At 32.7% G+C, this 12,287-nt stretch overlaps 1 protein-coding gene across 4 annotated transcripts in view; it reads left to right on the top strand.

Moving 5' to 3' along the window:
• Positions 1 to 12,287, top strand: part of LOC102893720 (cytochrome b5 reductase 4) — a 75,582-nt gene that overhangs the window by 37,872 nt on the left and 25,423 nt on the right. For all 4 annotated transcript variants that reach the window (XR_003044435.1, XM_006926345.3, XM_015600652.2 and 1 more), the window contains 5 exons: positions 1,837 to 1,897; positions 3,209 to 3,266; positions 4,807 to 4,900; positions 6,745 to 6,777; positions 8,864 to 8,986. Coding sequence is in view for 3 of the 4 variants with exons in the window: in XM_006926345.3 (XP_006926407.1) it covers positions 1,837 to 1,897; positions 3,209 to 3,266; positions 4,807 to 4,900; positions 6,745 to 6,777; positions 8,864 to 8,986 (369 nt within the window). In the remaining variant the exon portion in view is untranslated. The remainder of the gene's footprint in view (positions 1 to 1,836; positions 1,898 to 3,208; positions 3,267 to 4,806; positions 4,901 to 6,744; positions 6,778 to 8,863; positions 8,987 to 12,287) is intronic.

Genomic DNA, 12,287 nt, shown 5'->3' with positions numbered 1-12,287 from the left:
TATATGTTTATGGTACTATGTAGTTTTTTAGAATGTTTGGACATTATCTTATTTGCTGTCTCATGAGGTATAAGATTACAGGACAGATTTCTTTACTAGTTTGAATTTGAGGAAGAAGAAGCAGTGGTTTTCATAAAATCACAGTGCTGACACTGGGCTCAAATTCAGATTTTCTTGTCCTAAATAGGTTATAAAAGATCAAAATTGACTTAACGATTTATAAATTCTGTTGCTAGCTTTTTATTGTAGAAAATCTTAGACTATGGTGTGTTTGTTTTTATTTATATAAGAGGCCTCGAAAAGATAAGTGACTTTAATCTTAATAAAATATCTTTCAGGGCTTCTCAGGAAATTTAATGATATTTTTTCTTGTTTTTTGTCTTCATAGAAAAAATACATTTTAATTGTAGTTTTGTCTTTTGTTATACCTGTAGTTTTGTGGTAGAGCATTCTTCTTTAGGCTCACTGCTAATTACTTCATAACTTTGGCCTTGTTATATCACATCTCAGAGACTTCCTTTGTTTGTCTGAAAATTAATTGTATTCTGCAGAGTTACATGGTAAGAGGTGCATGCTGAGTAAGGCCAGTTCAGGGCTCACAGTCAGCCTCATCCAAAAAGATATGGCTGTTCGATAGCTTATGCTTTCATTGAAGCTCATGTTTAAACAGAAGATTACGTGACTATAGAGAATCTTAAAAACCTCTAAACTAGCTTGTCTTAAAGGTGCCTCCCAACTCTAAGTTTATATAATTACTGTGACTTCTAACTTGAGAATTTCAAGACTCATCCGAGACTAAACATTGAACTTTTTTCCTGCACAGTTTGAGTAATAGTAATATAATTGATGCAGCAATCTTCAAAAGTCTTTTAGCAACAGTACTTTCTTCTTTCTCCTAACAAAACCTTATAGCTACAAATACTACACTCCTGTTGTGCAAGGAAAATGCTTAATGTTTATGGAACCTCCAGATTTCTTCCATGCCGCAAGAGTTTTCTAATACAGTTTGAAAAACCACAACTTTAGTGGGCTTTTAGAATGTTTTGTTGCATGCCCACTAAAATAACTAAAGTGGAAAAAGATAATCCCATGTGTCAGTGAAGTTATGGAGCACCTGGAACTCTCAGATACTTCTGGTGTAAATTGTAAATTGGTACTACCGTTTTGGGAAACTTTTCAACAGTATCCACTAAAGCCAAACATATATACATGCTCTATACCTACTAGAAATGTGGATATATATGTTCTTTAAGAATGTACATGTACACGTATGAGAATATTTATAACAGTACTATACAACTATATATAATATCTGAAAACTGCCCAAATGTCCATTAACAGGAGAGTGAATGCATTCTAGTATATTCATACAGTGTTCTACTACTCAGTAATGAAAAGGAACAAACTACTGATACATTCTACAGCATGTATAAAAATCTCAGAAAGCTCCAGTTTTGATTTACTGCTCAGAATCAATCAAGCTTATTTAACATAAGAACTGTAGTGTCTATAATGCTGGACAAAAAAAGCCAGACGAAAAGAGAACATATCTTATGATCTCATTTTTACAAAGGTCACATGCAGGCATAAACTAATCATGATGTTAAAAGTCTGAATTGTGGTTACCCTTGCAGGGGGGTGGGGCGGTGATCAGAATGGGACACAAGGAGGGTGCTGGCCACAAGGGTATGATTTACTTTATGAAAATTCATTGAGTAGTACATCTGTGACTTGTGTCTTTTTATAATTTTTCAATAAGAAGTTTGCTGAAAAGAAACAGAAGAAAAATGCTATATTGATGAACTGTGGCAATTTTGTTTGTTTTCCTTTGTGAAGGCATGCTTCCCAAGAGCCAACCTACAAATCCCCTTGCCAAAGAAAGTCCTGTTTCTCCAAGGTATGCATTCTTGGTTGACTTTTTTAAAGCTAAATCAGTTTTACACCAAAATATGCACATTAAAATATAAATAAAACAGCTCTGGGTTTGATTTATTGCTTACTATATTAATCATGTTTCTTTGACATAAGAACTGCAGTACTTCATTTGTCAGACATTATTGGAGAACGAACTGTTCTGTCAACATGAATTTTTAATACAAGTGAAGTCTGATCCATTTTAAACACCAAAACTTTGAAAAAACTATTAAAAATATTTTCTTCTGATTGTAAAATATACATTCATGGTAGAAAACTTGGAAAATGAGGAGAAATACAAAAGAAAGTGATAAAAATCACTTGTAATTTCATCAACCCCATATATACATACTCTTAATATTTGGTTTATTCCACCCAGTTTGAGTCATGTCATGCCTATTTCATTTATTCTTTTTTGATAATATTAGTATTACGATATATTCTGTGAGCAATTTTCTATGTTGTTAAATATTCTTCAAAAGCATTTTTGTCTGCATTCCATCATATGACCATACCATAATTTATTTAACTATTCTTTGTATATCTAGTTTGTTATATCATTTTTAACAGAAATCTTTCAAAATGTATTTGTTGCACACTGTCATTATAAATTAAGCAAGCCATGTATATTTTTTGTTATTGACATTTCAGATGCCTTCAGAGTAATGTACGCTCTTTATAGTTTTTCTCTTTCTCCCCACCATCAGTCAATATTATAACAGCATCAGCCTGCTGCTATATTTGTTAAATCTGTTGAATTATTTCATATGCAAATTTAACTTAGATGCCTAAGGATACCTCCTCTAGGATTTACCTGTGGGTGCCTATATGTAGGTAACAAGTGCAAAAGCAGTATCAGTTTGGTCAGTAGCTATTACCGAACAAAAGACTTAGCTTTTCCTTAAGTTTTTCTGTTGACCAGCCTTGATGAATTAATTTATTGAGTAATATACTTGTGACAGGTAGGAGTGAAAGTAATAAGCATATAGATTTTATCATGCTCCTTAAGAAAACAATGTATTTTGTTATTGCTCTGTTAAAATATTTTAATGAGATGTATAACTTCTATAAAAAGTGTCTTATCAAAGATTTTTTTTTAATCCAAGTTGGAACATATGGAAGTATAGGTATTTTAAATTTGGAAATAATTGCCAGTAAGACCACTGATTATTTAGAAAAGAGTTTACCTAGAGAAATATATTTTTCACTAGATTTGAAATGTTTAATGACTTAACATATGTCAGTGCACATGATTGTTGATATAATTATTCATTCTTTTCTTGATGTTTTACAGCTATGACTGGTTCCAAACGGACTCTTTAGTCACCATTGTCATATATACTAAACAGAAGGTAAACATGTCTTAAAAAATATGTCTGAAAAATAATAAATAAATGTTAGTTATGTGCCAGGTACTTTTCTAAGTACTGTTCATGAATTATTTACTCCTCACAATAATTCTATGAGATAATACTTTTGTTGTCCCTGCTTTACAGATGAGGAAACAGAGTAAATATTTTACCCAGAGTCACACAATAAGTGGCAGATCTAGCATTTTGAACCCAGGCAGGCTAGCTCCAGTGTGTATTCTCTTAATAATCACGCTATAGCCTCTTAGGAAAAACTAGACTAAGACGTAGTTTATATGCTTTTCTGCAGTTTTTTTTTTCGAAAGCATGGATAACAAAAGTGAGAATCCCATTTAACTTCACCATAAGAACTAATTTCCTGAACATAAATTGGGATTTCAGAGATAAGAGAGACTGCGTTGCTGTGCCTTAGTATACTTACACCACTAATGGGGTTTGGATGCCCTCTTGAAACTAAAATTCTGGAGATAATTCATTCAGTAGTTCTTTTACACCTACTTTATCTGCAGCGCTCTTTTCAGTGTCAGGCTTTCATTGGGCTTTTAGTCCAGCTGGGTAATCAGATAAATAAGCGGGCTACTTAAAGCATCTTCAAAGACATCCAACAGCAACTTCCCATACTTGAGGAACTATGTGGATTTAAAGACAAGTTCTGGCAGCTAGGAGTTTCTGAAAATTCATGCTGCTTCTGTAGTAGCAGAACCACATCTGAACCCATAAGTTCCTCCGACTCTTACAGCATGATCTGACCATTCCACAGCAGTGACTAGTCTCTTCCTGATACCATCAGAAGGACCAGAGGCACTGCTTATCCTGCCTTCCACTCCCTCTGGTTATTGTCTCCTCAGTTATTGTCTTCTCATTGCACAGTCCAAAACCAAGAGGGCAGAGCCTAGGGAGGTTGAGGTCTACTCCCATTAATAATATCAGTGAGGCAGAGGATGGTTGACTAAGAGAAGGGAAGGGAGAAGGTTTCTATGTGGAATAATGTGTTCAGTGTATGATATAAATGATAGGTACCCAAATAACTTGCACCAAGGCTTTGTGGAAATTATAGACATCTAAAAATTTGTTAGTGAATTTGTTTTTTAGATAAGCTCAGGCTGAGGGGTTGTATAATTTTCCCAGTGTCACACAATAGTGGAAAGATTAAAATGAACACAAATATCTTGGCTTTTGATCTGATTTTAATTTTTTTCCCAAATTATTTATTCAACAAATATTTGTTGAGTGCCTACTAGATGCCAAATAGTATTCTATATACAGTTCTTTATTCTTAGAACTTAGAGATGAGTGGGTAAGGTAGATAGTAAGTACAGACAAATATGTAATTCAAATTGCAATAAATACTTTGGGGAAGAACCAGGCTGTAGGAGGGAGAAAAAACAGGAATAATGTTTATTTAGCTTGCGGTCTGTAAAGAAGTGCCATGTGACTTTCCACTGATCATCTTAAAAGTATAGTTGTAGAAGTTTTGAAAAAAATTACTTCTTAATCTTGCTCTTTTTGCTTTCTGTTTAAGGATATCAATTTAGACTCAGTAATAGTTGATTATCAGGATGATTCCTTTAGAGCTGAAACAATCATCAAGGATTATTCATATCTTATATATATTGGTAAGTACCTTATTCTTTATTAATAGAAACAACTCCAACTTCTTTTAAGTATGGCAATAACTTGGTCTGTGGTCTAGGTACTAAATATTCTATATGCTATTATTTTGGTTTAACATTTAATAAGCTATCGTTCGAGTTTGTCATTTTTGATCAATTTTTTTCTGTTATACTAATGAAATTACTAGAAATGGCGGTATAACCTCACCTTTCTCAAGTTTAAACAATTAGATGTAATTGGAATCAATAATAATATGAAATATTCATTGACCCAGCTTTGTAAGACTCTATTACTTGGCATCTACAAACAAATGTCCAGAGGCCTGTCTGTTACATGCTCCTATTGACCACCTATCACGTGGTGCTAGTTTCATTGACCTGTTTCCAGCTCTGTCACAGGAAGTTAGAGGCTGCACCAAAGCAGCATGGATTGTGAGGTTGTAGGTTGTATTGTACCTCCTCATGGCCAGAGACTAACCATACAATTCACTTCTGTCTCTTTTGAGAGATTACAGGTCTATCAGAAGAAAGAAAATCAGGACTAAAATCTGGAGTCAAAGATACCAAATTCAGAATCCATTTCTCACCCATAATAAACTTGACTCTAGGATTTCACCCTTTTCTCCTTTTATGAAGGCGATGTTCTAGTTAGAAGGTAGAAATGAAACAAAAACAAGAAAATAGTCTTGTAACTATGTTTTAAGGATGCATTATTATGTAAAGAACCTTTCATTTACCTTTCAAAACATAGACTGAAATTCCCCAGATCTCAGCTGACTCAGCATTATGCTCACTGCTTTGCTGTACCCATATAGTCTTGAATTGGATTAGAGTTGATGAATGTCTTTTTCTGTCTTTTCCCCTTCATTAGATTAATCAAAATTAAACCTGAGGATATAGAAATATATCCTATCCTATTTTTTGTTACCGTAAGATCTAATATATGTTGCCCCTTATGGGAGACTTTTAATCAAACACTCATATCTAGAAAAGTATACATTATTCATTAGCACTGTCATAATTTTTTCTTTCAGTAAAACCTCTGTGCCAGTATCTATTAAGTTTCAAAGATTTTATGGCTAATTTTGTTCACGCTGTAGCTAACTATATCTAGCACACATATAAAAAACAAAATTCCACATTCAAAAATATGAAACTCTTAGTTGCTAATATTGGATCAGAAGGATTAAAATAATGCAGAATTATACGTTTCAGATAACCATATTAACACAGTGAAATTTAGAGCAGATATTTATAAAAATATTTCTTGCATCTTCTTCTGGAATATAAGTTTCATAAGATTAGGGATTTTTCTTTTTCAACTGATTGCTGTACCCATAACACCTAGAAAGTGCATGGCATACATAGATGGTCAGTAATTTTTTTCAATAACTGAATGAACATTCAACTTCAGAGAACAGTAAGAAAGGAAAAACTGAGCTAGACCTGGGTCTGTCCTATATTCACATGTACGCATGCACACACCAGACCTTCCATGCTTTGGGCACTGCCTCTCTGTTTGCCCTGCTCTCTTCTTGGTTTGTAGGGTTGTCCATCTGGGACTGTACGTGGAGTAGTGTAGGTTACCCACCTGTGGGAAATTGAGTATTTACTCTTTAATTAATAGGGAGAGAAATGGAAAAATGAAGAAATGTATGTAGTATATTTAAATAATTTGATTTTACATTTTAGTTATATATAGTTTCTTTTGATCTCTCAGAATGTTTTACTTACCTTGAGAGATTTGAAATAATACATAAAAGAACCATTTAAGTGATCTTATATGATGTTGATAAACTGTATGAATTAAAGTTGGTTTTTAACTAAATATGTATTTTTTTCCTCAGGGCTAAGCCATGAGATTCAAGAAGATTTTTCTGGTAAGCTACTAAAAAATAATTATATATATACACATACAGACATACATACATACATACAAATACATACATACATACATACATGCACACATGCATACATATATACATACGGGGGGGGAATCAGCATTTGTCTTTCTGGTAAGCTACTAAAAAATAATTATATATATATACACATACAGACATACATACATACATCCAAATACATACATACATACATACACACATGCATACATATATACATACGGAGGGGGGAATCAGCATTTGTTTTATTTTTATGTATGTATTCATGTTGTAAAACAAAGACATGATGTTTTCTAAATAAATACATTAATTTTTAAATATACATATTGGTAAGTACCTTATTCTTTATTAATGGAAACAACTCCAGCTTCTGGTTGGAAGATTTTGCCCCTTCCTTGCCCTTTTACCTTTCCTCTGGTTTCTTCCATCTCTTTACCTTTTCTTCTTAGAAAAAAAATTTGTGTCTTCTTTTTATTCTAACTTCCTTCTGCATCTCCGCCATACTCCTGACATTCAGCTTGTAGAAATATACTAGACCAGACAAATTTTTTTAGATATATACATTTTTGAATGTTTAATGTTGACAGAGCATATTAAATTATGATTATTGCTGCATATACACACTGGATTTTACACAGCTGTTTAACAACAGGAGAGTCATTATAGAATGGTAATTTCTTGTTTTATTTTTTTAATTTTACTGAGGCATAGTTAACAAATAAAATTATATTTAATATATAAAACATGATTTGATGCATGTATACATCATGAAAGTATTTCCACAATTATATCTACACATTCGCCATCTCACATATTTACCTTTATTTTAATTTTTTCAATGAGAATACTTAAGTTCTACTCTCTGTAAATTTCAATTATACAATACAAGATTATCAACTATAATCACCATGTTATACTTTAGATTCTTAGACTTTATTTATCTTATAACTGAAACTTTGTACCCTTTTATCCTCTCCCAATTTTCTCCACCCCCACCCCCAGCCCCTGGCAACTACCAGGGGTGGTTCAGCTCTCTGTTTCTGTGAGTTCAACTTGTTTTTTTTAAGCATCCACATAGAAGAGATACCATGTAGTATTTCTCTTCTCTGTCTGGCTTATTTCACTTAACATAACATCCTCCAGGTTCACTCATGTTGTTGCATGGCAGGATTTCCTTTTTTGAGACTGAATAATTATATATATATATATATATTTTTATATATATTTTTGTTTTGAAATGCTATCAGAATACCTTAAACTGGTTTGTCTCTCTTTTTCTATGAACCATAGTAAGCTCTATAAATTGTATAATCAAAGCTCTTTAAAGGCAAGGACCATGTTTTTATGTTTGGTAAACTTCAAATCCATACTCATTGAATTGAATTCATTTAATTAGTCTATCTTAAGAAGTTGTTTAATTACTATGGACTTTTGTGTTTACAGTGAGGAATAGGCAGATTGTTTCTAAAGACAAAATGAAATCTATCTTAGGTCTTTAAGTGCATACTCATGAAATTTAATCAATGTATAATAGTCTATATTTTATTAATTTACCCATGTATTCAAACTATTTTAATTATTCAAAAATAAAGATAATGTAAAAGGTTTTTAATTATCAAAAGTTCACATGCATTTTACAGGGAGTCAGTCTTCTGAGGCTATTCCTATGTTTATTAGGCTCAGTATTGGGCTACCGAATTCACTCGTAAGAACCTCTCAGATCTCAACTAAGAAATGTTAAAAGGGTGTAAATTAAATTTTTTAAATGGTTCTAGTCAGTGATTAATTTGTATATGTAACTTCACCCCCTTTTTAGCTATGTGTTAATTTGAAATTGTATGAAAACTGGAATTAGTTTGAAAGACGTTCATCTGAATCTAAAATAAAACTGAATTTAACATCATAAATAATTTTGATGAATATGTGCACAAAATCTTATTTATTTTACTAATGGTCAGTGTCATTCGTATCAGATTGGAACATTTGGATTGTTCGAGAAAGACTGGTTTTAAAGTAAAATTTTACATTTGGTATTAGTGAACACAAATGGAATTTATCTTCTTTTCAGTGCAAGTTGTTGAGAATGTAGGAAAAATAGAAATTGTCCTAAAGAAAACGGAGAATACTTCTTGGACATGTCTCGGTCATCCCCTGGAGAATCATAATTTACTTATTCCAAAAAAAGACACAGGTATGTTGTGCTGTTATTTCAAGTCCTGTGTTTATGAAATTATTGTGCTGGTGGCACATTTGTTCCAAACTATGGAAGGCCACTTTGGGATGAGCCAAAGGGTCCTTGTATCTCTCAATAAGAAGTTAAAATGGGACATTTTGTCTGTTGTTATCCTTCCTTTTCTTCTTTTTTTTTTAACAGAGATTAAATTTCAGATTCTACTATCTAATATTTAGGCAGTTGTCCGGCCATTCACTCCCATCAGGTTTCTTTTTATCAAAGGTGCAAAAACAAGTTTAAGTTTATGCCTTGTAGGCACATCTAGTTTTTTTTTTCTTTTAAAAAATACATGTTTATTGTTTTTCTCCTTACCTAAAAACCAGTTTCTCAGTTTAAACCTGAAGGATATAATTCATTTCCTTTCTTCTTTTATTTTTTAAGCATTTTATCTTAGTATAACATTTATAGAAAATGGAGCATAAGTGTTCTACTTGATGAATTTTCAGAGTGAACACACTATTTTCTCTTTGGAAATTGGTAGGATTTGCTCCTTGTTCCAAGTATTTTGAAGTTTCACAATTTGATATGCCTTGATGTGAATCTCTTTTCATACTTCGTGCTGCATAGTCATCTTTTTTGCTAATCTTTTCATTGTACAAACTTATGGGAAATACTGATTTTTCTTCACTTCACGGTATGTTTTTGCTTTCTAGAATATTCTTATTTTAAACCTCCTTAAGCAGTTCCCTAATTATCTTTTCTCTCTTATTTTCACTTTTGTCCTTTTGTTCTAGCTTTTGGGAGATTTCTTCAGCTATGTCTTCCAAATTGAGTTACTTATTTTTACTCTCATATTTTTAACTTCTAAGAGCTCTTTTGATTTGTGTTCCTTTGTTTTAGCATCTTATTAGCTTCTCTTATTTTTTTTAGGAATTACCCATAGTGTTTTAGAGTTTTCTTCTCTCTGTGTAACCTCTGTGTCCCCATTATTTTGTTTCGTTCTCTCTTTCATTTAGATACTTCCTTTGAATGTCTGTTGATCCATGACTATCTGCTCATATTTCAAGGTGTAACTCTAAAAGTTGATTGGAAATTTCATGTGGGTGTTGCTTGTCAGAGTCTCTAGAGTAAATATTCTCCTTCCTTATACCCAGTATTTCAGAAGTCATGTGGGGAAAAAGGCTAGTGTGCCTGTATATTTAATCTCCCCCTCTTTTTTTTTTTTTGCTATCTCTAAATACAGTCACATTCTGAGGTACTGGAGGTTACAACTTTAGCATATGAAAATTGAGCAGGATGCATTTTGGCCTATAACATAGACCCAATCCAGAGATCCTATGTTTTACCCTCTCTAGAGAGCAAACTTCGAATATTTTGCCAAAATAGGAGAGGGTCAGTCATGTAGCTGTGTTAAATAGGGGAGAACTTCAGGAAGTTTAGGGGTTGAGGGACATCTAGGCTTCTTAAATGAACTTTCCATGCAGAAAGTGGTCTTAGCTCTGCCTTCGCTCTGATTAATGGTATTTGGTCCTGCCAATTTCTGAGCCTTAAAGGGATCTTATGTTAAAATGGGTTGATTCTTGGCTTTCTATACTTCTAGCTTAGGATTCAAGTCTACTGAGTCTGTTGAGTCAGTTACCAGTCATCTCTTTGCCTTGTCAGATCTCAAAGTTTTATTGCTTTTTAAAAATTTCTATTCTTTAGGTCCTTGCAGCCTTATGTCTTAAAAAGCAACCAAACAAGAACAAAAAAATCCTTGCTTTTATTTAGGGGATGTTTAGTTCCTTTTAGAAGGAACTAACTGCATATATTTAGTTTACCATCTTTGAATATTAAAAATTATAAAATGTTTGGATAATATTTTAATTTTCATAAAAGTATCAAGTAATCTTATCCTGAGTACATATTGCATGTAGAAGTCTATTTTAGGATTTTAGGCACTGTAATATGAAGCAAATAATCACAAATATGAGACTGAAGAATACTTTTATAAAGGAACAGGCTAACAAAGGCAAGTTATATAGTACAAAGTTTACATATTCTGAGGTAATTCCAAATTAACAGATGGAGATGAATTTGACCTTGAATGACTCCCTGAAGGAGGTGGATTTCAAGCAATGCTTTGAAAGTAGCTTTCAAAAAAAAAAACCTATGAAGGGCTTTTCAGGAAGGGGCTTCAAATTGTGCCAGGCATTTTGCAGCTTATAGAGAAAGAAAAATGTAAGTCATATGTGGGAAAGGTCAAATAAATTCATTTTATCAGAGCAAGAGGTCTGAATTTTGTAATATTAAGCAGGGAGAGAGAACACAGAGGAATAATAGTATAATCTAACAGATCAGAAAAGACTAGATAAAAGACAAAAAGATTTTATTAAAGTGAAATTTCTTGCCTTTTATCTGACTTGTGATCGAAAAATCATAGCAAACCAGATAAAAGCTTACTCCAAGAAAGAAATGATACTGAGAGCCAAGGCTGACCTCCATTTGGAAATAGTTAGAATGAACATCGCTCAATTATTCTTCTCTGTAATTTCCTGAGGCTTTCGATGAACTCTTTATCCCAGCCATAAATTTCTCCTTGAGTCATGAACTGCCATAGTTAACTTTAGCTTTCTTGTCTGAAATTGGAGCTATGCATATATTTTTCAGTGAATTAGGTTTTCTGCTTTGGAAAATGACTCAGAGTTTAAGGGATATTTTCATTTATTTGACTGAATTAGCAAAGATAATTCTTCCTTGTCCTTTTCCATCCTTAAATCAGAACAAAAGCTGTAAATTATTTTATTCACTGTAGCAAAGCTGAATACTTTAAATGTTTATAGTTCATCACATAAACATTCTTAGGTTTTCAGTATGGATTACCAAAATTGATTAGCATACTGGCTTCCTTTATTGAAATTTCTTAGCTAAAGGAACTTTAGTTTGAAATAAGCATATAATTGACCCCCTTTACCTTATCTACCTCCCACAGCCTCTTTCTCTAGTAACCACTAAACTGTTGTCTATGTCTGTGTTGTCTTGTTCGTTTGTTGCTTTCAGTTTTATATCCCACATATAAGTGAAATCATGGTTCTCAACTTTTTCTTTGGGACTTATTTTGTTTAGCATGACAATTTCAAGATCCATTGGTGTTGTCACAAATTGGCAGTATTTCATCTTAGGGCTGAGTAATATTCCATTGTATATATGTACTACATCTTCTTTATCCAGTCATCTATTGAAGGACACTTCAGTTGTTTCCATGTCTTAGCTACCTTGAATAATACCGCAGTGAACATTGGGGTGCATATAAATGTTTTCAAAATTTGGGGATAAATAC

The sequence above is a fragment of the Pteropus alecto genome, unplaced genomic scaffold, assembly GCF_000325575.1.
Source record: "Pteropus alecto unplaced genomic scaffold, ASM32557v1 scaffold7, whole genome shotgun sequence".
Classification (NCBI taxonomy): domain Eukaryota; kingdom Metazoa; phylum Chordata; class Mammalia; order Chiroptera; family Pteropodidae; genus Pteropus; species Pteropus alecto.
This window is presented reverse-complemented; position numbering and strand designations above follow the sequence as displayed.